General features: G+C 36.4%; 3 protein-coding genes and 2 long non-coding RNA genes across 7 annotated transcripts; 2 read left to right on the top strand and 3 right to left on the bottom strand.

Moving 5' to 3' along the window:
- Positions 1-331: 331 nt before the first annotated feature.
- Positions 332-2,426, top strand: LOC137718504 (uncharacterized). Of its 2 annotated transcripts, none has more exons than XR_011065893.1 (3): positions 332-1,462; positions 1,580-1,643; positions 1,912-2,294. It is a non-coding gene; the product is annotated as an uncharacterized lncRNA (long non-coding RNA). The 2 variants fall into 2 exon arrangements; XR_011065891.1 differs by lacking the exon at positions 1,912-2,294 and adding an exon at positions 2,313-2,426 and having other exon boundaries at positions 343-1,462.
- A 774-nt stretch (positions 2,427-3,200) lies between these two features.
- Positions 3,201-4,621, bottom strand: LOC137731746 (36.4 kDa proline-rich protein-like). Its single transcript, XM_068470943.1, has 2 exons — positions 3,997-4,621; positions 3,201-3,461 (listed from the first exon to the last, which is right to left on the bottom strand). Exon 1 carries the CDS (start codon positions 4,548-4,550, stop codon positions 4,011-4,013), a length of 540 nt encoding a protein of 179 aa, XP_068327044.1. The 5' UTR covers positions 4,551-4,621; the 3' UTR covers positions 3,201-3,461; positions 3,997-4,010.
- An 8,721-nt stretch (positions 4,622-13,342) lies between these two features.
- On the top strand, positions 13,343-15,159 carry LOC137715004 (uncharacterized). Its single transcript, XR_011065500.1, has 3 exons — positions 13,343-13,502; positions 13,975-14,815; positions 14,913-15,159. It is a non-coding gene; the product is annotated as an uncharacterized lncRNA (long non-coding RNA).
- A 150-nt stretch (positions 15,160-15,309) lies between these two features.
- On the bottom strand, positions 15,310-17,799 carry LOC137736234 (uncharacterized). The gene is made up of 3 exons (XM_068475546.1): positions 17,016-17,799; positions 16,465-16,649; positions 15,310-15,998 (listed from the first exon to the last, which is right to left on the bottom strand). Exons 1-3 carry the CDS (start codon positions 17,515-17,517, stop codon positions 15,477-15,479), a joined length of 1,209 nt encoding a protein of 402 aa, XP_068331647.1. The 5' UTR covers positions 17,518-17,799; the 3' UTR covers positions 15,310-15,476.
- Positions 17,800-18,711: 912 nt separating this feature from the next.
- On the bottom strand, positions 18,712-23,344 carry LOC137736245 (putative clathrin assembly protein At5g35200). 2 transcript variants are annotated; one of them, XM_068475553.1, is made up of 16 exons: positions 23,165-23,344; positions 22,572-22,699; positions 22,416-22,485; positions 22,206-22,303; positions 21,886-22,027; positions 21,712-21,812; positions 21,387-21,470; positions 21,201-21,251; positions 21,050-21,115; positions 20,896-20,961; positions 20,723-20,803; positions 20,553-20,630; positions 20,126-20,272; positions 19,954-20,029; positions 19,651-19,763; positions 18,712-19,527 (listed from the first exon to the last, which is right to left on the bottom strand). In XM_068475553.1, the coding sequence occupies exons 2-16, from the start codon at positions 22,665-22,667 to the stop codon at positions 19,162-19,164; spliced, it is 1,635 nt and encodes a 544-aa protein (XP_068331654.1). In that variant the 5' UTR covers positions 22,668-22,699; positions 23,165-23,344; the 3' UTR covers positions 18,712-19,161. The 2 variants fall into 2 exon arrangements, with proteins under 2 accessions (XP_068331654.1, XP_068331659.1); XM_068475558.1 differs by having other exon boundaries at positions 22,572-22,683.
- Positions 23,345-27,191: the final 3,847 nt, after the last annotated feature.

Genomic DNA, 27,191 nt, shown 5'->3' with positions numbered 1-27,191 from the left:
CTGTTGCCCAGATATAGTTTTGACATGGTATCGATTGCTGGAATCGGAATTGTGTGTGCTCCGGTATAAGTATGTTGCGTCTATCATTTTTTTGGCAGTGTTAAACTGGCTGTGCTTGTGCTTTTGCCTTGTAGGAGTTTACTCTTTACTTTTGTTTGTGCACCCATTGGAATTGTTTTTTATTAATTAATGAAATATTGCTATTGTAAAAACAAAAAAAACTACCCCACCAAGAATTTGAATATAATCAATTAATTACACAACTGAAAGAATATCTGTAGTTCTTATGGGTGCACTCTCTCTCTCTCTCAGTTATGTTCTACAATAGAAGTAGCAATTTTATTTAACCGACGTCTAGCTAAGAAATTGTGGAAGTCCACCTTGGGTCAGCAGAGGTGAGCTGAAGGTTCGCGGATCTACCTTATTAAAATATGAGCGTTAAAATTACCAGCCACGAATAATCGGTGACACTTTGTTACAGTAAAATATAATGCTTTATATCATCTCTGGGTACTGTACTACTGTTAACTTTACTCTAATTAAAGCTACAGCATTCTTTCTCTCCCTCTCTCTCTCTCTCTCTCACACTAGATGTTCATGAGTACGGCACTCCCAATCTGAATGATGTGAGCGGACGGAGGATGGAATCAAAACATTAGGTAGTGGTGGCCTTCAAATCAGAATGTGGTGGGTCACGAGAGATTTTTTAGAGTCTGAGCCGGACGAAATAGGTGGTTCGGTTTTTGGACCTAAAACTTTCTCCTCTCTCACCCATTAGGGTAAGGTAAAAGTGAACTTTCATAACATGTTCTGTAACGAGCGGTGTCCGCTCACTGAATTTTCTCTAGTGCACATTAAAGTTACACATATCAGAAAAAATTGTTAGAGAAACCCTCGCCCACCTACCTTGTCGTTATAAGTTACAGCGCCACAGTGTATGTACATGGAAGTTGAACTGACTGAAGACGTCTATCACTCTTTCTTTTGTTGAAGGTTGAAACAATAACAGCACTGATTAGCAAAAAGCTGGATTCCTCAAAGCCCATAGGAATCCCAAAACCAGCTGCTTTTACATGCATGATTGCATGCTTACTAGAAAATATCATCGGTACATTTTATTAAAAAAGGCGGGATGTTTTCCCCTCTTAAAAATTAAATTTTTTCCAAGTACTGGGAAAACGAAAAAAAGATGAAACTGCTAAGCTATCGCACCCTAGTGAAAAAAAAAAAAAAAAATCTAAACAAGGAAAAATAAAAATGTTGCCGCACCCTAGATTTGGATCCCATTGCTATCTCCCTTCTCAATTGCTCTTCTTGGATTGACCATCCTAGCAGCGATTCTCGTCTACCACCATGTCAGCTACTCTCCGTCGCTGGTGCAGCTTCGCTATTGGTTCTTTATACGATTCTCTCTCCTATCAGAAACCCAGATCCAAACCCAGTTGCCGACACCCAGATTGTTGTAAGTCTATAACCTTTCTCTTGTTTGAAATTTCAATTTTCAAGGTTCGATCCATCTATATTCGCTTAATATGTAATTTGGAGTTTATTTCTTCTTTTTTTATTTTTTGGTCAATAGATGCTTTCAGGGGAACCCCAGCAGAGGAAATGCTGTTCCTTTTATCTATCTGTGCGATCTCTAGGTATTCTCTCAATTCCTCACTCAATTGTTAGATTTTGGGGTTGGGTATATCGATTTTAAAGATTTTGGTTGTGGTTTGGGTTCTTATTTTGTTTTACATAGATGGGGCTTGACTGTGGTTTAAGTTTTGTTTGATATATTCCCTGCACATTGCAAAATTATGGTACTATTTTGGGGGTTTTGGTGTGCAAGTCCATTGTTTGGCTTATATATATGTGGTTTTATTAAATTAGTCTTGTCTTAAGTTAGTATTGTTATATTTATTCCAGGTGCGTTTGCTTCAACTTAATGTAGTTGCACTTGCTTATGTGGCTGGTGATGGTGAATTTTATCTCAAGTATATCGTATAAATTATCCCTCTGTTACGTTTTCTCGTGGGTTGCTAACTTGTGTTACTCTCCCATTCAGCTGTTACCTTCTTCGTTCATTTTGATTTGCATCTTATTAAGGGACTAAAGAGTACCTCTCAAATGGCAGGTGGTCTGAGATGTTGATTGCATTAAAGTATCTTCAATTGAATGTATCTTTTTCATGTAGTGTGAATCAGTGCAGCTCCATAATGTTATTACTTATATAAAGATTCCTAGCTACAATTTGATTGTTTCGGTTTTAAGGATGCTCTTTCTTATGTTGTCATACATAATAATTACCATTTGTATTATTTTTGCAGGATATTATTGTGATGCTGTTGCTAAACCGATACTGAGGAATGAGAGTAGGATAGGATTATTGTATAATATAATACTTTATATAACCACTGTACATATACATATTACTAATCAAAGCAGCATTATTAGAAATTATATTTTGTGTTTTCAAGCATTTATATTTTTTTTTATAAATTAAAATTCTCTCCTGACAAAGTTAATTTTGTCAGTAGAGTAAGGCAGTGCCAACAAAATATCTTTTCCGGCGAACACATCTTGTTGGTAAAACGGTGCATTTTTGTAGGCTTAAAAATCCTTTTCCGACAGAATTTTTTGTTGGGGTTTAAGAATGCCGATGAAATATGTTTTGTCGGGAAAGAACTACTTCATAGCCGACGAAATGTTGAATTTTGTCGGCTAGAGTCTTGCAAGACATATTTTGCGCGACAAAATGGCCGACAAATTTTCATTTTTGCTGACAAATTCATTTTGTCGGTAAAGTCAAAATTTCTAGTATACATATGGCTGTCAATATTTGACACAGCTAGCTCGTGAACACAATATATGATTGAGTTAATACGAATCTGAATTTACATCCATTGTGTTTTAGGTCAAATTAATGATATCAATCCCAAATTAATCCTTACATAAATAAGTCGCAACTTAGAATTACAAGGACACAATTTGTCGTTAAGGTTAGTCTATCGGTGAATCCGGTGTTGAGCAATGAATACTGAATAAAGTAGGTTAAGTTTGGAATTTGAAATCCTTATATAATGACGTGATCTAAATATTGTAATATGTTGTAACCCGTTCAAATAATAAGGATATGCGACGTCAATTGGAAAATGTAGAAACGAAAAAGAAAAGGAATCCATCGATCGAGTACGACATATATAAGATTAAAAGCCAAGACAAAGGCATCTTTGATTGCTTCATTTGCATTCCTGAGATAAAACACACATGCATGCAACACTCTTCTGATAATTAAAAACAAATGATGTGTACAATATCACATCCAAATTAACATCAGCTCAATACCATTAATAATCAAAAGAAGAAAAGTTTTGGGGGAACGTGAAACAAATGGACGTAGGGAGGGAAGGCTCGACATCCTCTCATGACGATTATTTCCTCCCTAGCTCCTTCTTTGGATCCATCAATCTAGCAACCTGCAATGCCATAAATCATGACAAATTCTGTGATCAGGCAATGTTCATCAGAGAAAATTGCTGTGCAATTGTGTTTTTGTGTGTACGACAGCTAAAGATAGATCTAGAGAGAAATTTCATTAATAAATTCCTATTTAATTATATATGTTATGACATATTAGTATGGGATGTTTTTGTTGCTTCAGATAGAACAAAATTGCTTGGATTTTTGGAGCCCTAAAAGAATACTCATTTTCCAACTTCCTAGCCTATAGCGATCTAGGAATGATTATTATAAACAAAAAAAGTTACTCTTCATCAAAAAAAATTATTTTATGATTTTTTTTATATGTTTAAATTTTAATAGGACTTTTCTTAGACTGTTACTAACATTTCCCAAAACAAAATATAACTTTGTGTAAACAAGAATATAATAAAAAATCCATCTACCCCAAAAAGTTCATGTTTCAAGTTAGGACTACGGATTTGAAATATAATGTACGTAAGTGCGTAGCACTAATTAAGTAATGACTTAATGATTAACTTAAGTACTTACCTAAATGTCTTGTTCTAGAGAGAGCAAGTGTAACCAGGAGGAGGACTCTTGCCACAAGTGACAAGGAGCTGGAGAGCCAGTGGGACAAAGATGTTGAGGTTAAGAAGCTTGATTTTCAGAGTTGTGCAAAGGCACACTGCAGCTTCAAGTTCAGCAAGCCCTTGCAGCACCGGGCAGCACTCGTTCACTGCCGGGTCACCCAGCCCAATGTGGACCAACCCGCCCAGAAGATCCACACAAGCACCCAGTTTCAATGTGTCAATGGGGCATGTGCCCTTGGAAGCCGGACTAGGTTTCCCTGGAGGTGGAGGGCATGGTGTCCCTGGACTTGGTGGATTCGTAACTGGTGGTTTGACAATGGGCGGTATTGTGACTGGTGGTTTTACGATGGGAGGCTTGGCATGAATGGGTGGAACGACTATGGGGCCTTTGGGAGGTTTAATAGGCTTGTGCTTTGGCTTGCCGCAATAGCCACAACCGAGGATTGGAGAGGCTGAGGAAATGAAGAGCAAGCAAATGAGGAAGAGAGCATGGAGCTTGCTGGATTCCGCCATGTCTGTCTCTCTTTGAAGAGAGAGAGAGAGAGAGAGAGAGAGGCAGAGTGCTGCTGTGGTAAGGGTTTGGAGTGAAACGAGGGAGTTATATAGGAATATAGTGACGGGGTAGGACACTAAATTTTTAAATTAAATTTACAAACTAAATGACGCGTCATCAATAGTAAATAAACACATTATTCAACATTTAAGTAATAATCTAATCAACAACAATCACATCATCATTTAGTTTAGCAAATTTAGTTAAAAAATAGGGTAATGCCAGTGAAACGAAATATATAGACTAAATTTTATAAATTAAATGACTTGAAAGTTGATTATTGAATTATTACTTAAGTTTTGATTAACGTGCTTATTTCTAATCGATGACACATCATTTAATTTATAAATTTTATCTACAAATATTATCTCTCCAACATTACTGATCCTATCTTTCGCAGAATCGACCCCCGCTTTTTCTGTAGTGACGAGTGGAAGAAAACAAAAAACCCTAGAAAGCACATCACGTGAACATGGGGGCAAGCAGCTAAGCTCAAAAAGCATCTGCCAAACTTTGCAAGTTGGCATGAACTTTTTTTCTTTTTTTGGAAAACTCTAGTTGGCATAACTTATTCCTTATGTTTGCATGAATCCATTTGCAATTACATGAGTAAATTGAAATCCAAAATATATAAAACATGAGAGAACCTCACAATTTATTGATAATATGAAAGGTAATAAATCCTAGCATCCTAAAGGTGGTTTATATAATGTCTCTTAGCTCCAAACTTTCTAGGAGTTCGAATAAGAAACAAATTAAACAAATGGTAAAATACCAAAAACATCCTAAAATTCTAAAATATGCATATCTGACAACAAAGTATGCTTCTATGTAGTTCATCATGATTCCGTTTTCTTTGAAATGGCTGATTATTCAGAACCCAAATAATCACTTCTAGAAAAAGGCACATGAGATGTTTCTCTATAAAATCACTTAAGCTCGAAGATTTTGTGGAAAAGCACATCTCATCTGCTTCTTCTGATGACCTTCCTATTTACATGCATAATCTTGGATATTTTATGTACTTAGAAGGAATTTCCTGGTTAAACTACAATCGTGAAAAAATCTCAGATAGTGATCATGCATGCATGCATGAAACTAATTAATGAGCTTTTGGTGATCTTGGGATTGATGGGGACCAGGGGTTGGATCCAATGGATGAGGATCCTCTCCGGACTCTCATTGTTGGGATCTGAAGATCAATCAAAATCGTGTCCGTTCATCGTACATTGTGCGGTCAGTTTTTGTTAAGTACTATTTGTGTTCAATTTTAAATAAAAAATTCAAAATGATTTCTGATCGCACGATGTATGATAAACGGACACGATTAATTAATCCTCTAAATCTACACAAAGAGAATCCAGATATCGTAATTCAGATCAAATATGGGTAGCTTGCATGCATGTTCTGCGTAAAACCTTGGCTGGTCTTTTTTGTTGCAACGTATGAAAATGTTTGTTTATTTTTATTTTTATTTTATATTTCAAAAAAACCTCGATGGTATAAGAAAATTTTTATTGAATCAAAAAGGAAAGTTACACCTGGTAAGACATACTTCAAGAACTACTCCAATCCTTGGAGTAAAAATCAAATTTTATGTTTTAAACTCATCCCAACTTGCTACAACCCTTGAGCCAAATATAAGTTTTAACCCAAAACTCATTTTGGGGCAAATTCCGGCCAGGATTTAACATTGGGTTAGTGGCCTCGCCCACTTGTGCACGTGGGCACTAAGGGTAGTCTATGTAGGGGCCTGCCCAGGGCCCCCACTTCGAAGGGGCCTTGAAAAATTCTATACATCCTATAATGAACATATAAATACAAAAAAAGTAAGAAAAATCATAATTCATTTGTTAGTGAAGGGGAAATGTTCGGCTTCCTTTTTCTTTGGGGTGTTGAGTTCGAAATATTCACTAGTTTTTTCTTGCTTTTCAAATTTACTCCTAATCCATGTGTCCAAAAGCAAATAAAGTTATAAAACTCAAGTCCCCTTGCAATCTTTTTTTTCTTTCAACTTCCAATCTCTCCATTTTTATCGAATGTTTAAATCAGCTATCACATGGTCTTGAAAATTGTACTTTAATCTTTTTGTCTTTCAACTTCCCAATCTCTCAATTTCTATCGAATGTTTAAATCAATTATCACATGGTCTTGAAAATTGTACTTTAAGGTAATCAAAACTTTAAATTTATACTTTGCTTTTCAATAATTTATTATTAAATGGTTTATTTTAATATTCAATTCGTTAGTGTGATGTCGATTTTAGAAAAAAAACACGAGATACAATTGGCGTCGTTGAATTTATTATATTCGTCAATCAAATTTTATTGTTCTTTATTCTCTTGATCAAAATTTTTATTGTTCTTCACTCTCAATCTTAGACTCATTGCAAACATTTAGTATATTTGTATCTAAAATGTGAGATGTAATATTTAAGTAATGTTTGTATATCTATCTTCTTTTTATATTAATTTTTAATGATATTTAATGTAGAAAATTAGAATAGAATTTTTTTTATTTATTTAACGAATTCTCTTTTATTCATATCAATGTATAAAGAATTAGAAATCAGAGAACTTTAGGTTCCCACTTCGAAGGCTCCTCTAAGGCCCCCAAATTCTTAAGGCAGGCCCTGCTGTTTTTATCTTCACGTGTTGATGGAATGGGTTTATGTGATATAAGTGCATTTTACCATGTCCAAAGAGCATCTTTCTTTATACATTTATTCATTTTGGACATATATTCGATTTGAAGGTGACTAGATGTATATCTATGAAATGTGATAAGATTTGTAGTTGCAGTAATGTGAACTGATATCTTATTTCCTTCCCAATAATGTATATTTCTTTTTGTGTCAAATAATTAATTGACCCCTTTTCCAAGAAAAAAAAAATTAATTGACCCCTCTATATTTCTTCTCTCCTAAACCAGTTTCACAAGTGTTATTCAACCCCTTTCTGTGCTTCGTTTTCTCTCTTCTATCATGCAATTCCTGCATATCCCACCTATAAACTTACATTTATATATATGATTGGTTTTCTTTGCTTCAATGATTTTTTACATTAAGGGTTAGATTTGAGTTGAGCCATACAATAGGTCTATGATAATAAAATGGTGTTAGACACGCCATTCATGAGAGTCAAACCGAAAACTCTTCATTTACTAGTGAAGAGAAATATTACTAGATAGATCGTAATAATAGTTTATTATAATTTAAATTGCATGTGTTTGGTGACCATCCCCAAAATATTATCCCTAGTTTATATTATCTTTGACCACATGCTGTTATATATGGCGGTGCATGTGTGTGCGCGTACAAAATCCCATATATATGTGGCTTTCTTTTTTCCTCAATTAATTATCAACTGGAGCACAAATAGTAAATCCCATTTATTAATTTACGATTGGTAAGGCAAATTTTTTGACTTAATGGTTGATTATTTATTGATTATGTGGACGGTGATTACACATGCAAGAAGAGTGAACGTATATAAATATGATTGAACCGATTGTGATCGCAAGTACCTTGGTGCGTCCCAAAGTGGTAAACGAAACGCCTACTAGGAGCTCAAAGTTCAATTAAGTCCAAACCGAGCCTCTTGCTTGGTCACAGTCAAATGAACTGGACAACAGGATGATACGTACACGTACACAGAGAGAGAGAGAGAGAGAGAGAGAGAGAGAGAGAGAGAGAGAGAGAGAGAGAGAGAGAGAGTACTGGTGGTGCTGTAGATTTTAGGAAACACAGTACAGGCAAGCAAGCATGTGAAATGGTGGTTGAGGAATGGAGAGAGAAAAGTGTTAAGAGGTAGAGGATGCAAATTGAAATGCATGGTGGGGATGGAAGTTAAGTTATATAGATCAAAGGCTTATATGAATTGTAGAAGATATATGTTATGCATGCAACTATATATGCCTGATGGGTCTCAATAGTTTTAGTCTCTCTCTTTGTATATTATGGTCCGTGACTAAATGAATGGCCATGAATTGGGAAAGCATATGCAGATGCAACTACCTAGCTGTATGGTTTTGGTTGCTTGTGGTATCCGTGATTTTGCTTCCCTCGTCTTGATGTGATCAGTCTCCTATCCCACTGCCAAGTGTTTTATGATTTTTCGCACATTGTATTTTTGTACTTTACACTTTCCGATTTATATTTATATTCCTTGATTAATTTTAAATTTATTCATTCCAAATGTTAAAAATAAAGTGAGCATGGATAGAAAAGGAATATACAAAAATAGTTTCATGCCCATATATAAGCCCTTTGTAATTAACTAATATCTCTCCAATTTTATCTCTCATTTGTCATAGAGCGAGAACCAAATAATTGATGATATCTCCACTTCCAAATCGTAGTATACACACACACACACACACATTACCACTGATTATATGCATGCACTGACGGATCAGGATATATATATATTACCACTGATTATATGTATGCACTGACGGATCAGGATATATATACAAAATATTATCCCCACTTGGTTTTAGTTTTCTGTGCCTGGATATATAATATTTAAGCGTAAGTTTGTATTTTTCAGGGCTCTAGGCGTTGTAATTTGATTGTACATTGATATATGGTTATCTATCACTAATTACCCTAAACCCTAAATTCTCAGGGAATAAAGTTTATCACGAGACAAAAGATTTGACTACAAGTCTACAACCCTCAAACCCACGCGGAGCACGCGTTATACATGTACTGTAAATATAAAGTAACGAGTACTGTACATATATAAACACACACACACAAATATAGTACTGAGTACGACTACTGCTGAGAGTACGACTACTGCTGCTTACACTACGACAAAATTAGCTTAATGTGTAGGTAAAATGGTGACGGTTTTATACTATTGTCGGATAAGATGTTTTCGACAAGTAATTTAGACACTGTCAAATAACAAAACATCATTATCGCTATATGTTAGAGATAAATAATAAATATCAAACATAACTGACATTAACTCATTATTATCTAACAAGAATAGCAGAGCGGCAAAATTCCCGCTCTCCACCATATCCATATGTATTATTGTCGTATAGTTTTTACTTTAAATATTTTCATTATTTTCAAACTATTCCTGTCGGATACAAACTATTCATGTCCGATTGTATTTTTATTATTGAAAATGTCCTATCAGTTGTAGCCGACGAGGATTAGTGTAATCTTGTTTGCACCCCTTAGTATTCCTGTCGGATATATATTTTTTATTTTTTTATTTTGTCCCGGTTGGATACGGAAAACCTTTTAAAGTTTCTGTCGGATAATCGGGCAATCCCGTCGGATATCCTTCCAAGTTTCCTGCCGGTACGCAAAATCCGACAGGAATATAAAAATACCCTAATTCAAAACCCTCGTGCATCTCTTTCTCCTTCACTCTCCCTACGCCGCTGCTCTTCATTTTGTAATTCCATGTTTTCCAGAGAACTCTAAATCGAGTAGGACTCGAGAGCGAGAGAGACTGGTGCGGCTGCAATTCTACTTTTGCTTTTCCACTGCCTTCCAGGTATTTTATTCTTCATTATTTCTTCCTTTTTACTCTTTCCAACTTATATTTCTACCATTATTTTCTTCCTATTTTTTTTCTTAATTTTTATATTGTGGTGAGAAATATTAATTTTTTTTCTCTCTCGACGTTTGTGATTATCTCTACTAATTAATAAAACACTTTATAAAATTACTAATTTAACTCTTTAATTAAAACAAAACGTGAATAAGAAATATGGGCAGAAATGTAATTTCACATAACCAAATTTTGCAGTTTTTTTTCAAATCCTCACCCACATGTAATTCTAACATAACTCTAATTAAAAAAGGGTGGTGCTATCTACACACCTATTTTTACCTCTCACACACTATTCTCAATTTCTGGCAATCGGATCGAATGAATTGAAGAAGATCAATGGACAAAAATTTAACAAGGGTGTGTGAAAGGTAAAATGGGGTGTGTGAATAGCACTACCCTTAAAAAAAATCATAAAAAAAAAATCCCACCCTCACATTTTTATCACTCTCTTCCACTTTCCTTTTAGTTCAAAATCAAAAATAAAAAATTTTCACACACACTTCGTGTGTGCCCATATGCTAGTTTCTAATAAAAGAAACTTTTGTGATTAATTATATTCTTGAAAGTTTGTCTCAGATTTTTTTTTTTTTTTTAATTTTTGTATAATAAACTAGTGACTCCATTCAAAACTTACTTTATCCTGGATTTTTTACAATATATGTTTGATTTTTTTTCAACCAAAAGCAGTGTTTTTTTTTCACTTATTTTAGATGAGTACTAGCATTTGCCTACCCATTTTGTGTGTTGGGGGGGGGGGGGGTGGAGAGGTTTTTGGTTTTGGTTTTTTTTTTTAATATTGGAGGTATTTTAACATCACCTGTAGGTGAGGCTTCAATAAAAAACAATAAAATTTGGACCTGTGAAATTACATTATTGCCCATCATTTTTTTTGTGTGATAGAAGACTAAGTAGTCTTTTCACCCTCTTTTGATTAATAAAGATGGTTTCATTAATTAATAGAGATTAATGATGAACTCATGGATGAACAATTCGAGGAGCAACTTGAGCATCCCGAAAGCGGTGAGATTTAGTTTATTTGTAGATGCTTTCTATTTGTTGAGTTGTACAACATTTTTTCCTTACTTTTCAGGAGAAGGCTGAAAAAAAATAAGGCCGATCTTAGTAGCAAAACTATGAACCACACAACAGGATCAAAGACATTCGCCAGAGTTCAGGAAGAATTAATATGTATGTGTAGTTCATTTTAATTGATTAATTTACAATTTATTTAATATATGTATTATGATCAAATTTTTTTTTTCCGTTGACTTATAATTTAAGAGGAAGGAGCATGAAGAAGAACCAGATCCTGTTGTTTTCTTTCGCATGACCATACTCGGAAAGATAATACAAGGATTGATGAAACTGCTCAACAAAAATTGGTATTTGATTTTGTATGTATTTGTATCTTCATTTATCTTATGACTACTAATCTTCCATTGTTATTTATTTTTCATTCAATTTATTTATCTTTGTCTTATCGCTACTATATAATCTTTCATTATTTTTTTTAATATTATATTGTAAGGCATCTATGCAGAGAGTGTCGTCCAATCTAGGGTTGAGGCTGGAGACACTCCTGAACTTCGTACTCAAGTCTATGTCGAGGAGATGAGTCCTACGATTAGGAATAGAGTTCGAGGTTTTGGACATGGGGTGACACCTTAGATGGTCTCGTACTCAAGAGTTGGATGTGTTACGGGCCCAACTTCAGCAAACACAGACGGCGTAACAGATGATGATGATGTTTATGCAAGCTATGTAGCAGCCAGAGACTTACCCGCACAGCCCCCAGGCAGCACAGCATTCGGGCCCGAGTCAGCCACCTCATTATTCATATCCTATGTATCAGATGCCTATGCAGCAGTCACCGTTTCATGTGCCAGGATATCGTCCAGAGATACCTTCTTCCGGTTATTCAAATCTTTCCACAAGTGTTCCAGTTGGTGGATTTTCTGGATTGTTATCTAGTGGTATACCTGATGTGGACATGATGATGCTTTTCAGAACACAAGGAGGATCATGGGCACATTTGGTTCTGTTGATTAGATTATTTAGCTATTTTTCTATAAGTTTCATACATATTCGCTAGGAAAAATAGCTAAATAATCTAATCAACAGAACCAAAATATGAATGTGCCCCTGCCCCTGATCCTCCTTGTGGTGTGAAAAGCCTCATCATGTCCATGTTAGGTATACCACCATACATTAATCCAGAAAATCCACCAGCTGGAACACCTATGGAAGGATACGAATCAGCGGAAGAAGGTATCTCTAGTTGATATCCTGGCATCTGAAACAGTGACTACTGCATATAAGACATGGGCTGCATAGGCATCTGATACATAGGATATGAAGAACAAGGTGGCTGACTCAAGCCCGAATTCTATGGTGCCTGGGTGCTGTGCCGTTATGTCCAACATTTATTGTTTATGTCTAATATAAGCGGCAATATTGCTTTGTTATCCAACACTATCTAAATTGTCTGTCGAAAATATCTTATCCGATAGCATATAGAATAAAACCGCCACTACTCTCTGTCACATTAAGCTAATTTTGTTTTATTTTTCACACACCGAAATCTCAATGACGAAACCGAGAACTTCGTATGACGAACCCGAAATCAAAATCTCCGTCACATTAAAATATATGCAATATATCAAACTGTATTTAGCGAGTAAGTGGTGAATGACTACTTCACAAGAAATGGGGCAAATATTTTGGTGCCTTTTTTTATCCAACGAAGCGCAAAATGTGAATGGTGGACGTGTTTTTTTTTTTTTTTTTTCACCAAAAGAACACTACAACTAAGAGAAAAATTTACATGCAACAAAGTAAATGTAACTAGCTAGTAGTAGACTACTAGTCACCTATACAATGTATTTTGTGAACCTCCTGATTGTATTAAGCCTCTCTCGATGACAATTTATTAGACATTTCTAGGCGTTGTGCCATTTTGGAGTTTCTTTTTGCGCATTAGTCCCATATCTCTCACAAAAAGAAGAAAATGTATGTAACTGAAGAAAATGAATATGTGAAAATCGTTTTCCTTCCGCTCCCACGAGTAAAACGGTCATTTTCCACCTTGACACGTGGCAAAAACAAAAAAAGCATCCTTGGTAATTATAATTACACTTTGGGATCAGTCTAGCATCGTTGGGATCGGACATTTGCAAACTCACAGGTCATTTGTTTGTTCGCAGGTTTTTTTTTTCGACTTTTCCGATGAAGATTTGGGCCTTGCCGCGTTTCTGGCCTTCCATGAGAAAACCTAAGCTCTTGGAGATGAAGAGAAAGCGCCTGATATCATCTGGCAATGCTCCTCCAACAAAGGTACTTTCTTTTATTTATTAATTTTAAAAAATATATAATGATTTATTTATGTTTGAATTAAATAAATTTTCAGAAACTTTGTTTGGTATTCAATTCGAAACTCGGTTGGGTTTTAAAAAATAATAAATGTAACTAAATTACTTAGTATTCGTTGGCTTTGAAAAAAAAAAAAAAAAAAAGGATCCTAGAAGGATACCAAATGGACTCGTAACTCTTTTTTCATTTATCAGTTGTCAGATATTCGACCTTGTGACTTTTTCCAACGTTGAGAGTGTTGGGTGTTGTCCCACCTTGAAAAATGAAGCTTTGCCTCAGTTGTTTAAATAATTTTGCGCCTCTCGCTCTATTGGTTTTAAAAAAATAAAAATTCTCATCGAAACAAATTAAGATAATTCTCAGATAGTTAAACAACATTATGCGATTTTAGGAATATTTTGAGTATTACTTTGATATTTGATCTATATTCATGTAGTGTGAAACCATTGGCAAGGATCGAATCAGTAATTTGCCAGATGATGTTCTTCATACCATAATCTCGTTGTTGAGTACGAGGGAGGCTGTAAGAACGAGCGTATTGTCACGTAGGTGGAGGAACATGTATGCATACACATCGAATCTTGAATTTGATTGGCGCGACGTAGTTTACCTGCCAGTCCAAGTCATGCCCGATGGAACAATTTTCAGGAGAAATGTGGATTATTTTCTAGCAACGTTAGAAAGATTCTTAGCATGTCATTTGGGTTCGAAGGTTGTCTCCTTCAAGGTTCTCTGTTTCTTTCCATGTACGTACGTTCTTCAAGTCAATGACTGGATCGATTTTGCCATCGGAAAGGGTGTGGAAGATCTTGACCTTGCCTTTACTTGTGACAACCCACCTAACTGCACTGGTTGGAGTGGCTTCGACTATTTTCCTGCTCAGATCCTTTTGAATGACGAAGAATCCAAATTATGGCGTCCTTCCTTGCGCGATGTAAATCTTGCTGGACATGTTGAGCCGCACATGTTTTCTTGTTTGAACCTTGAACATTGAACATTGCAATGGTGTTTTGGATTAGAAAGATTGTGCGTTGGTGTTTCTCTTCAATCTTTGAAGGCGCTGGTTGTGATCCGCTGCGAAGGGTTAAAGGGGATTGAGCTCAATGCCACCAGCCTTACCAGTTTTCATTAGAAGGGTGATGAAATCGAGTTCTCCTTCGAAATGGTCCCCAATCTGGAGGAAGTGTATGTTATGATGCTGGAAATTAATGTGGTTCCGACTTACGCTTGGTTAGAGAAACAACTTCCCCATGTCAAGACCTTAGCAGTTGTCCGAGGTAGTCCCAAAACTCTGTTGTTACTTGGTTTTGCTTTCAACGAACTAACATGTCACGCTGTATTTATCTTCTATTTCCTCCTTGTCTTTCGTTGCAGATTGGGCTTACAGTTACTGACCATTCAACGAAGGCTCGGGATTTAAATCGGTGTCTCATTTGGCCTCGAATCTTCCCTTCACTGCATCAAATTGCTGTTGTAGATGTCTAATGTAAACTTCAGATTGTGCAGCGTTCTCGTAAACCGAATTTGCATTTTGACATGTCTAACGTCGCGATCCCGCCTTACTATGTCAACAACATAAAGTGTTATGGAGGGGGAAGAAAGCTAAAATTATAGTGGCACCATATGGTGATGGTAGCAGTATTTCTGGCTCCATGGCCTGGTCCAGAAATCTGATTTTCGGCATCGGCTCGGCAGGATTTAAGGATCCGAAAACAGCCACCCTCTTTGTTACTCAGAAAACTCAAGTGTTTTTAAACTAATAAAAGGCAAATTTTGAAATAAACTTCATTTGCATTATTAATTTCAACAAGGAAGCCTTGTATAAGATGCTGATACCCCTTATATAAGTACACAATGCATCCCACCCAACCCGAAAAACCGAAAAGAAGAAACGAAAACTTTACAATAAGTCGGCAAGCAAGCTGCTGCCAAATTTGTCTAATCATATTCATCTACCGCAAACCAGTCACTTGAATCCTCACCTTCTGAATCTTTCCCTTTTGACCGACCAGCCTTTTTCTGGCCACCCTCAGTTTCCGAGCTTCGGTTCAGCCGAACCCAGTCATTTGATCCATTAGGTGAACATGCCCTGGCATCCGGTCCTTGCCTTAGTCCTGACTGTCTGCTAGAAAGGTCATTCTCATCGTCCTCTAAATCGCTGAATGAGATATCGTCTTCAGGTTCATGTTTTCTTTGGCCATCCACTAAAGTGCCAGAACTAATACTTGCCCCTTCAGACCACTGCTCAGTGCCCTCTTCGTCATCAGTCTTTAACCTTTCTGCCATGTTAACTATCTCAGTCAAGGCTTCCTTCTCTTGAGATGAGACTTCCTCCCCTCGTGTCTTCCCATCCTGGATGTGCCTTTTAGGTGAAACGAGAATTGACTTCTCTGGGGCATTCTCCTGTGTGTTCCTCTTGTTTTGAAGTTTGTGCAGAAGTACGTCTCTTGCTTCAACAATCTGCAACGAAAGGAGTTCTATTTTCAAAATAGTGGGTTTGCCCCAAGTACTCTCCGAAGCTGCAACGTGGAATTGAACACGTCCAAAGTTCTAGGATACTATAAAATTGGTTACTAAGTTACTTATAACTTATAACAAATATGAGGAGCAAGCAAAGGAGAGACGGTTGGAGAAACTACAACGTCCAACGAAGTTGTACAAGTGCAGCTGGTGACAGGTTATGCACGTCATGCCCATTTCTCGAGCTCTAACTTGTGCAAGCTGCAGTTAGAATGGTTATCATAGAACCTTGAAATAAATATCTCCAATATAATAAAATGAAATTTATCAAGACGCGCGGGTGCTGAATTCTGGTTAAAAGTCAATCTCCAAAGTGTCCTCAAAAGAAAATTGAACATAGGCATTTACCGTGCATGTAAATACGGATATGAACCATGACAAAAGACGGGAAAGATAAACTTCTTGCCTTGGGGGTTGATAGAAGCTCAAAATCATGTTCATTTAGTCTTGGAAGCAGCAACAAGAAATAGATCATCCAAAACTGCTCCTCACTCATGGAACTGCAAAGCTGGACTCTTAAATCTGCAAATCCCGGAACCAATTGTTCAACAGCAGACGCATGCTCTTTCTGAGCATCCGACATGCTGAAATCTGCTAACAGAACAAGCTCAAATTCAATCAGCATAAAATTGCCAGCACGAACGTCACGTTAGTTTGTTTCAAATTATAATGTAAATCTTTGTATTCCAAACACAAACAGATTCAGAGGTCTTCGATACCAATTTCAGTATCTACCGTTACAAAATTAGAACACGAAAATCCAACCGCGCGAAAATCACAGCGATTGCATAAACAGCTTTCTGAGTAAATTTCGATTTCTTCGAAACAAAATCCAAAGCTTCCTCGGCTTCCAATTCACAATCCACAACTTCATAGGAAATGTAAAGCAGCAGACGCAAAGAAAACAGGCAAAACAAGCCATTGCATTCAAATTGAAGTGGAAGTTAGCAACTTTACCATGATCGAGCGTCATAGGAAAGTCGATCCAGCAGTCCGCCATCACCGAAATCTTGGCGACGAAACCGAGAACTTCATCCGTGATCCCCGGCACTTGACCGCCGCCAACATCGCCGTCGTCATCAGCGTCTCCGCCTTCTTCTAAAGCTTCGTTCTGAAGCTGCAGCAAGCTCGATGCGAACTTGGAGATCTCGGTTACGGCTTTGTTGCTGTTCGTAGAGAGCAGGGAGAGGCCAGTCTTGAAGCTCCCGCCGATCTCCACCAGATCATTCCGGATTCCCAAAAGCGCCTGCGATTGCGATAGAGAATTGGACGAGGGAACGTCGTTGTTTGATGGCGGTGATGGCGGTGATGGAGGTGGAGCGAGGAAGGTGGCGACGCCGCGGATTTGGCGGCCGAGGGTTTGGCGGAGAAACGACAGGTCGTTTTGCGGTTGGTTGGGTTGTTCTACATCACGCGGGTCGTCGTCGGGTTGGCGGGGAGAGCTGAAGAGCCAAGACATTGTTTGGTGGAATTCAACTTGTTTTTTTGGGGATTTGTTGGGAGAAAATCAACAGCAACATGATGATGATGATGATGATGGGATTCAAGGGCGTGAAGAAGAAGCTCTCTCCTCTTTCGTTTTTTTATTTTTATTTTTATTTTTTGAATTTGTAATTTCATATATTCTCTTAATTTTCTTCTTTCTTCTCTTCTAAGTTCTAACTCTTGAGCGTGTGATTAGAGGTGGTTTACTGGTTGATTAGCGTTATGCATTTTAACTTTTTGTTGGGTGATTCTGTAGTGAAGACGGTGACGAAGATATTTTTAAGATTTTAAGTTAACTACTAAGGAGTGAGGATGTTGATAACAACTTTGGTTATTAGTATTCCGATAGTATTCTTCTTTGCTTGGATGATACTATTTTATTTTAAATCAAGAAATATCAAATGAGATTAACTCTTTGATAATAATCGCCGCATGCAAGACATCTATGCTCCGCCCAAGGGATAAGAATTGTTACACCCAGAATTTCTCCAACCGTCCTTTCTTCAACAAATTTATTGATAATAAATGAAAGTAAACAAAAAATCTTGGTGATACTTCTGCTACACAATGCACTTAAGAAAATTTACGAACATTTTTTATGAAGGGCATTTTGAAGATGTCCTAATCCACAAAATAAAACGGCTTCCAAATTGCATAAAATACATGACTAATAATAAGACCAGGGTAAAATTTGTGACTTAATAAATAAAATCGCTTTCAGATGACATAAAATATTTAGAAAAATTAAAGAAAAATGCAAAAAAAACTTTAATTTTAATGAAAAATGACAAATAAAGATGGGGTGAATAGTACCAAGGAAAGGTAAAAATGTGATTTTTCGTTAAAAATGAACAATACTGGAAATGTTTCGTTAAACTCCCAAAACATTTTCCTTCCCATGTAGTTACACGGCCTTGTTTAAACTAAAAATCACATATTTTTTACAAGAATTACGAATAATAACCCGCAGTTTTTAATCGGTCTCAAAATTCATTATATATCAGTATTTTCGTGAAACTTTCACTAAAGCTGAGTTGCAACTTACAACACATTTTAAAGTCGGTTTAGTGAACTAAACAATCCAAACAAGTAATTATACCATAATAAAAGCCATTTTAGCATAATAGTAAACAAGGAGGAATAAAAATGTTGTCCAAATGAATAATAATTAATAAAAATAGCCAAATTATACCCACAAATCAAATTTCACGTAAATCCTTGTTACATATTTGTCAACGATCACAAATTTTACAAATAATTCATTTCTATCACTTTACAGAGGGAGGCAAGAACAGGAAAAACAGAAACACAAGCATCTCCTGCTTGAGTTTGTCAACAACAGCAGAGCATGTCAAAAGAATTTACTGCAGTCCATCTGAATAACATTATTTTCGATCTTCAACGCGAATCACCAAGTAGCTCAAACTCCTCCCTCTGACTGTTTATTTAGCAAAGAATCTTAATCCTAGCTAACAACTACTGCACATACAAAACACATGGTAAACGTCTCTCCCTCCGCAGTTCGGCTGCCTCGACATCTAAAACTGACTATTTGTTCATGTCCCTTTCTTTCTCCGGCTGTAATTCTTGATAAAAATCTGTTGCTTGGATGGTTCGTTTATAAAAGGCCTGTATATGGGTTGTATGCTTGGACAGGGACGCCGGGGCCATAGGGGTGGGTGGGGGCTCCATGAGGAGTTCCGAAAGGATTCGAAGACATCTGCTGTTGTTGGCCCATCATCATCATCTGCTGTTGCTGTTGCTGCAACATGAAGGCCTGCTGCTGGTTTTCCATTGCTGCCATCTGCACAGAATGCGGTGCAGCCATTCTGTTGGATGCATAAAAGGGGTCATGAACTGGTTGTTGCATCATGGCACCAGTCATTGGAGCAGGCTCCCATGGGTTGTGGCTCACATTCTGATTGCTTCGTCTGATTGCATCGTCATATAGGCTGTCTAGTGTAAGCAAGTCTAACCCTCCCGCCTTCACTCAACATTTGAATGGCATCATTAAGGGAGAAAAAGGAAAGAGAAAGGAAGTGTACTGACTAAATAATTGTCATACATGTAAACATTAACATACGGGAAATTGGTAGAAGAAGCGTACCAGTTTGCTAGAAGCCACAGCACTCTCATTTGAGCTTGGTGCTGTAACAAGTGCCAATTCCCAACCTGTAGCTCCATTTGCTAGAGTTGGAGCCGTGGAAGTTGGTTGGTCTGCTGCAAGAACCACAATATAGCATTTTTGAACATCAAACTTATTTAGTGTGTTTTCTTCTTAACCAAAGAAGAAGATAACGAGTTTTGTGCATGTTTCATAGAAAAAACAAACTGACTGTATCGTAAGTTTAAACCTCAACATTCTGATGACAATTATGACCTATAGATCATTTTTGAGAGAGAGCCTTACAAACTGGAACAATCGCTAAGGCCAGTGCATTCTTGTCATCTAACTCTTTGGTATTTGGAACAGGATCATTCAAACCCTAGCAACAAAGGAAGCATACTTAATTAAACTTCAGAGGGACTACATATGCCAATATTCAAGAGAGAATAACTCAAGAAGGGTTATGGTGAACTACCAGCAAATCAGGCTGTTCAGCTACAGGCGCTTCCACTTTCACTGGTTCAACTTTCACTGGTTCAGGTGGAGGTGGTGAAGGTGGACGCGCCTCCTCCTCTGGGGCCTTTTTGTACTCTATAGCCAAGATTTCTTTGGGGGCAACCACCTGCCAGATTAAAAATTGAGTAGCCAATACGTCATTTTCAATCAGCAGGTAGAGAGTTGACAAAGGTTTATTTAAGTATTTTCACAAGTACAACAACAGATTCAAAAAGCCAAACTTGGATCCGATTTTTTCATGGTTGAACCACTTAGGTATGTCAAACAGGTTACCATAGCTTTTGCTAATAAGGACATCTGATGATCCACTATTCGCTTTCCTAATCAGGAATAACATTGCAAATCTCTTCCAAAATAACTGAACTAAAGAGGCAGCACTTTCATACCTGATCCTTGCGAACTGTTGAGATCCGGGGAGCTTCTTTCACATACTCTTCCATGGCTTGTAAAAACGATGCAGGAGGCTACATCACCCAAAATGAAATCAAGTTGAGAAAATTATAAATTGTCCAAGGAATGCAATGTGTAGTAAAAGGAAATGCTAGTACAAAGTCACCTGCTCAATCTTAATAAACCTTTCTCCGCGCCCAATATCAAGACTTTTACATACTTCATAAAACTCTGACAGTCTCTCTGCCTGAAACATGTAGATGAAAATTTAAATGTTGATGCATAATATAACTCCCCAGTCTCCATCAATTAGAACAGAGATATTCGCAGAAAAATTACCTGCTGCCCTGCCCTCCGATATATATCCAGGGCCCTCATAGCGTCATGGCGTTGCATCTCAAAGAACTGTGAAATTAATCATCATCATACATAATTAGCTTATAGTGCAACCTTCAAATGGTATATTCCAACATAGCAAAAGATCAAATCCTACCTTGTCAACCAAATTGACTGTTCCATCACTTATAGCTTGATAAATCTTGATGCTTTCAGAAGCAACCTAATTTAATGACAGAAGACAATCAGAGGAAAAGAAATCATATTGGCTAGTCGTTCAGCTAGAATTTATTGCAAGGGTCACCTACCATTGAAAGTGCTAACTGAACCACAAAATTCTGGACTGCTGCCCCTTGCGGCTGCAAAATTTAAAATTGGTTCTGTCAACAATATTTCAATAACTGACACATGATTGAACCCATATTCGTGTTTAAGCATTAGTGGCCCCATACGATAAACCCATTGATTTTGAAGTGGTGGTATATGAGACTTGCCTGGCAACCAAGTACACGAAAGAGAAGCTGTTGTAGGGCAGGCAAATGCTCAAGCAATTCGGCAGTATCCAGATCTTTGGTCCTCTGCACCATAATGTAAACTATTAAGTTGCAAACAAAGCTTAGGGATAAGAATGTGACTTGAATGTGTGAATAAAAAAATAGCAATAAAGCTTCAAGGGAAAAATTAAAAGCAATTGCAGGTAAATGAGATTCTGATAAATTAAACGGTTTTGAAATGTCAATGTGCCATATTGACAAAATTATGTAACTGAAATGGAAGAATAAGCCAAAACAAAGATGACAAAGAAAATAAACTTCTTACTGGGCGATCCATCTCAACGTCATATTTCAACACACGAAAGCATTCCAGTCTCTCCTCCAAGAACAAGGCATAAGTACGGATCCAGGTAGAATAATCCCATGCTGGGCAGTGAAAAGGTCAGTTTTTGAATAAATAAATAGTATGAGAAAGAGAGACAGGGAGATATGGAGATACCATTTGGACTGGAATCGTCTTTGAAATGAGCTAAGTTAAGCATATGGCTTCGACTTCTACCATAATTCATGAGTTCTTCGTGAAATGTGGGGTCCACTTCCCTCAAAGCACGATGAATAACAACTAAAGTTTTCAATGCAACCTAAACACCAACCAATAATCAGTTTGTGAAATTTCAAGCAAGAAAAAAATGCAACTTGCTATATTTGTCTAAGATTGATAATGAAGATGAGGACTATTGCTCTTATAGATATAGAAACAAAAAGTTCCTGGCTATGGATGAATTCTTGTATGTTTATCAGATGAGTAAATGCACATACCGCCCAGTTATGTGTCTTTGCTAATCTCCTTGCAAGAGCGTGGATGCAATATGCGACATCAGCACGAGGTCTTGTAGCAGAAACAGCAGCAAAAATGGCTTCACAAGCATACAAACATAAACCGTATCAGTCATGATTTACCAACTCTTTCTTCCAGATACAAATCATGAAAAGTACAACATGCAGCTCATCTTCACAGAGAGAATCTACCTCTAATGTATTTTTCCTTAGCTGGACGCTCAACGTGATTCGTAGCTTTGACTATGGCAATGTCCAACTCCTGCAAGAATCAATCCCCAATCATCAAAATCGGATACATCATAACAGCGAGAACCATCGAAAACAACCACAAACAAACCATAATACCTTGTAATCACTATTGACTTTAGCCAACGAAACTGTGGTGGTGTCCTTGAGGGCTCCAAGAGCTTTCCTGATGCTCTTCTGTGTACCTCCTGACATTCTCCCTCTCCTTTATCTACAGAAAATCCAATCTTCAACGGAACCCAAAAAAAACTCAATCTTTTCTCCATTCCACAAATCACAACCAATAAATAAGAAGAAATTATCCAAAATACTAAACCAAAGTATAGTATTCAGCTTACCCACCACTCCAAAAATCAAATTTACGATAATTTCAAATACAAGCTGACAGAAAACTCCAACAAGCTACACAAAACCCTAAATTTCCAATTTCCAAATTCCAACTTCATAATTCAGATCCAATTAGCTAAAAAGTGAACAGATAACCACATGATACACTAAAAAGTTGAATAGTTCAGCATAAAACACTTATCACTGACTGAATTCCAATAAAAAATTCGCAATCCAAAACACCAAACACAAAAAGTCAAATCTCCCAGCTGCAGAAATCAGTAGTGGCAGCTCAGAAATAAACGAAAAATGGCAGAGGAGTGGGAAAGCTGGAAGAGAAAGCGAGATCGGAGGACATGACTTACCTGAAAACCAGTTGATGAGAGAGAGAGAGAGAGAGAGAGAGAGAGAGAGAGGTTCTGAGAGAGAGCAGAAGAAGAAGAAGAAAAGTCGACCAGAAGGATGAGTTCGGGTTTGGTTGGCCCGTCGGCGTCTTCGACCATTACTTTCTTTTTTATTTAAAATTTAAAAATTCTTTGTGTTTAATTATTTAATTAGTTTAACTGAAGTTTTCCGTCTGATAGAAGAACAGAAGATACGGCTGTCTGAGATGGGGTAATAATTCTCTACGATGCCTCCTTCCGTGCTTTTATACTGCCCTCCATCTTTTTTCTTTTTTTTTTTTTTTTTTTTTTTTTGAGTGCATCCATATTTTTTTATACTAAGGGAATGGGAAGTTCGGCTAAACCACACAATGTACAGCTTAATTGGTATCGCATTCGTCATCCATGAGATTCGAATCTAAAACCTCTCATTTTTAAGTGAAGAGGAATACCACCAGACCATAATACTGGGTGACTACTTCCCTCCACCTTTAAATCTCATGTTCTTTTCTTTTTATTTTTTCACAAATGATATGATATTTATAAAGTGAATAATACTAGAGAGACTATTCATTTAAATTATATTTTGTAAATTATACAACATGATCGTCGACAATGAATTATTACTTAAATGTTAATTAATGTGTTTATTTCTTATTGTTGTCACATCACATAATTTGCAAAATGTTGTTTAAAGAATTGGTCTATCTAACATTACTCTTTTAAATTAAATTCAAAATGCCCTGAACATGATCTCATTAACACATAAATATTATAGTGTATTTTTAAAAGTTGAACCATAAACCTTTTCTGACTAAGTAAAAATAAGAACTGCACAATCTGACGAGTTATTTTTTTATTTTTATTTTTTAACAATAATCTGCACAAAAAATAATTAGCTGTAAAACGAAGAAATTCGCAAAGGAGAAAGACACAAAAAATAACTAGTTATTATTCTTATTTTGAAGAGATTTTAAGAAAATATACGAAGATAACTAGTTATTATTCTTATTTTGAAGAGATTTTAAAAAAATATACGAAGTACTTGTAACTAATGGGATAAAAAAAGTAAAGGAAGATATGAGAAAAATTTGTTGCTGTTGTCATTGTTGTATTATTCTTTATCTTGAATATAGTGAATTTCATTTGGAGATGAAAAAGGTGATTTTTTTATTAGATGAATAAAGATTGATAAAACGTTTTCACATTACATTTGTATCGAGTGAAAAAGAAGAAGAAAAAGAATCATTTAGGAAAAGTTTAAGTTAATTGGACATTCCTTGAGTACGTCTTAATTAATCAAACAATTCATGATTAATCAAATCATAATTGAGTAGCAAATCCAATTTGATCTAATATGAAAGTTACTTTTTTTGCCCATTTATATATAAAGATTTTTTATTTTCAAAATGATATTATAAATTACTCTGCTTTGCATGAAGTAAAACTTTGAACTCCATAGCAACAAGGCATGAATCAGCCAAATTTGTACGATGTCATTTTTGTAACATTCTACATCGTTCAAGGGAGTGGATCATGTAAATCTTAAATGGATATTCTCATCTCTACCTAGCACGAGACTTTTTGGGAGCTCACTGGCTTCGGGTTTCATTAGAACTCCGAAGTTAAGCGAGTAGTGCGCAAGAGCAATCCCACAATGGGTGACCCGCTGAGAAGTTCTCGTGTGAGTTCCCATAAACAAAACCGTGAGGGTGTGGTCGGGGCCCAAAGCGAACAATATCATGCTACGGTGGAGTCGAGCCCGAGATGTGGTGAGGGCGGGGGCCGTGAATCCTGTAAGCTTTATATGTATATTTCCATCTCTACCTAGCACGAGGCTTTTTGTGAGCTCACTGGCTTTGGGTTCCATCAGAACTCCGAAGTTAAACGAGTAGCGCGTGAGAGCAATCCCATGATGGGTGACCCACTGGGAAGTTCTCGTGTGAGTTTCCAGAAACAAAACCGTGAGGACGTGGTCGGGGCCCAAAGTAGACAATATCGTACCATGGTGGAGTCGAACCCAGGATGTGGTGAAGATTCGAGCCAGGATGTGACAATTTTGAAGTGGGGCGAGAGCTAATAAACGATACAAATGAGGTTGTTTTAAGAAATGCAAGAACATCAGTAACGGATCAATATTTTAGAAGTCACTTTAGGACTAATCTAGAGTCCAATTCAATCCATACCATGTGAAAAACCATGGTCCAAGAACAAGAAACAGAAGTTGCTTAGAAACAAGAAAAACAATTAGCGCCAGCTAATTCGAATATCAATTGTGCTTCTATTCTACTCAATACTGGCCCTTCCATTATTAGCAAATAATATAATTTAAAATTTTCACCAAAATTATTATTTAATGGATTAATTTAACTCAAAAAATAGTTAGCAATCATCTTCAACGGTCAACCATATCACATGCAAATATTAAATTTTATCAAATTCCAACAATTATTGGCATCGTTATTTTTCTCTTCAAAATATAATAGAAAACGTAATGTAAAATTGAGCGTAATGACGTTTTAAAATTCATATATTCAACCCCTTTTAATGGAATAAAACTTAATTGTTGTCGTCTTGTCAGTTTAGGACACTTGTGCTGCAAAATGTATTAGTACAGACTAAATAAACAGGCTGCCAAATGGTTGGAACTCCACTCCTCTTTATTTCTTTATCATAATTCCAATCATGGACTACAAAAATTTGACTAACCCATCGAGTATTTCAAAAATTAGGATATAATCTTTTTCAAAAATGATAGTGATTTATTCAAACGCAAAAAGTCAAACAATTTTTTAGATAGATGAACTGTCATGGTCAAGCCACGAACTGGTCTTCTTAATTAAAAAAAGGAAAAAAAAGTCATTCAACCATCTAAAAAAATAGCTAGGATATAAATAGAAAAATATTTATATATAAGCATTCAAAGTAAGATAAATATTCCGAAAGCAAAGCTGATAAGTCAAGCCAGTTTTCTATGGTTTATTTGCTCGCCAACATTTTTAGCCAAACAAAACATAAATTAAGCCCTTGGTACGGATGTGACATTTGAAAACAACAACCTACATAACATGGTAAGCATTACTCTCTTTGCTTGTGATGTAATGGAGTAAATTTTAGATAAGCTAAAAATTCTTTAGTGTAGAATTACAATGTCGTACAAGAGAAAAAACGTTGGTACGAGTAATTGATCAGAACAATTCAAACACTACGAAAGATTAATTAAGTCGGTTGAGATACTAATATACAGGAAATTGTGTTTTGTGAGAGCAATCAGACATTACGTGTGATCCAAATGCTTTGCATAAAAGTTTATCATTAGAATAGACAACTCATAAACAATGAACGAGACAAATCCATAACACATCCTCAATTCCCCAAAAGAACTACACATTGCATTTTTGTGTTAATTTATGTTCTCCAAATTGTTAGGGTTTATAATTTACATTCTAAATGCATTGTCGGCACATATCCTAATTTCCTAAGCTACTTACTAAAAAGACGATCGCACCCTCCAAATTAACAATAAGAAAACAATACCATTTTCATTTTTTAATTAAGTTTTTTAAACCACGTTCTGGAAATTCCAGCTTAATTCTGGGACCCACACTAAATTCACTAATCTGGAGGTTATGAGGGACCTCCTGTATCGTTCAATGTAGATTTTTTTTGGAGGCGCCGGTCAACTCGAAATAATGTATATCTTATTTATATTTAACTTCGAATGTCACTTTTTTATTTTAGAATATCGTCTTATCAAAAAAAAAAATTGAGGACTTCGATCAACTCTACATAACAAAAACAACTGAACAACGTCAACTGCTAAGTGCTAGGCAACACTTTTTGGTACAAGATTTTGTTGTATTATATAGATTGCATGCATGCACCAGCTGCCCCAAATTTCGTCGGTTTGCTCTTTGACGGCTGACTTTGCCAATTCGGAGGTCTAAAGGCCCAATCCGCATAATTCAACCTATACTAGATGAAGAAACAAATGAAAAATGCCAATTGA

This window comes from Pyrus communis, chromosome 1 (genome assembly GCF_963583255.1).
Source record: "Pyrus communis chromosome 1, drPyrComm1.1, whole genome shotgun sequence".
Taxonomy (NCBI): Eukaryota; Viridiplantae; Streptophyta; class Magnoliopsida; order Rosales; family Rosaceae; genus Pyrus; species Pyrus communis.
The sequence above is the reverse complement of the archived record's forward strand: the minus strand, read 5'-3'. Positions and strand labels throughout refer to the sequence as shown.

Excerpts from the sequence above, each read along its gene's own strand:
- LOC137731746 (XM_068470943.1), bottom strand. The coding sequence starts at position 4,550 with ATGGCGGAATCCAGCAAGCTCCATGCTCTCTTCCTCATTTGCTTGCTC.
- LOC137736234 (XM_068475546.1), bottom strand. The coding sequence starts at position 17,517 with ATGTCTTGGCTCTTCAGCTCTCCCCGCCAACCCGACGACGACCCGCGT. Across the intron at positions 16,650-17,015 it reads TCCTATGACGCTCGATCATG|ATTTCAGCATGTCGGATGCT; the intron begins GTAAAGTTGCTA and ends TTCTGTTAGCAG. Across the intron at positions 15,999-16,464 it reads AGCTTCTATCAACCCCCAAG|ATTGTTGAAGCAAGAGACGT; the intron begins GCAAGAAGTTTA and ends CTTTCGTTGCAG.
- LOC137736245 (XM_068475553.1), bottom strand. The coding sequence starts at position 22,667 with ATGTCAGGAGGTACACAGAAGAGCATCAGGAAAGCTCTTGGAGCCCTC. Across the intron at positions 22,304-22,415 it reads TAAGGAAAAATACATTAGAG|CCATTTTTGCTGCTGTTTCT; the intron begins GTAGATTCTCTC and ends ATGCTTGTGAAG. Across the intron at positions 20,804-20,895 it reads ATCGGAGGGCAGGGCAGCAG|GCAGAGAGACTGTCAGAGTT; the intron begins GTAATTTTTCTG and ends TACATGTTTCAG.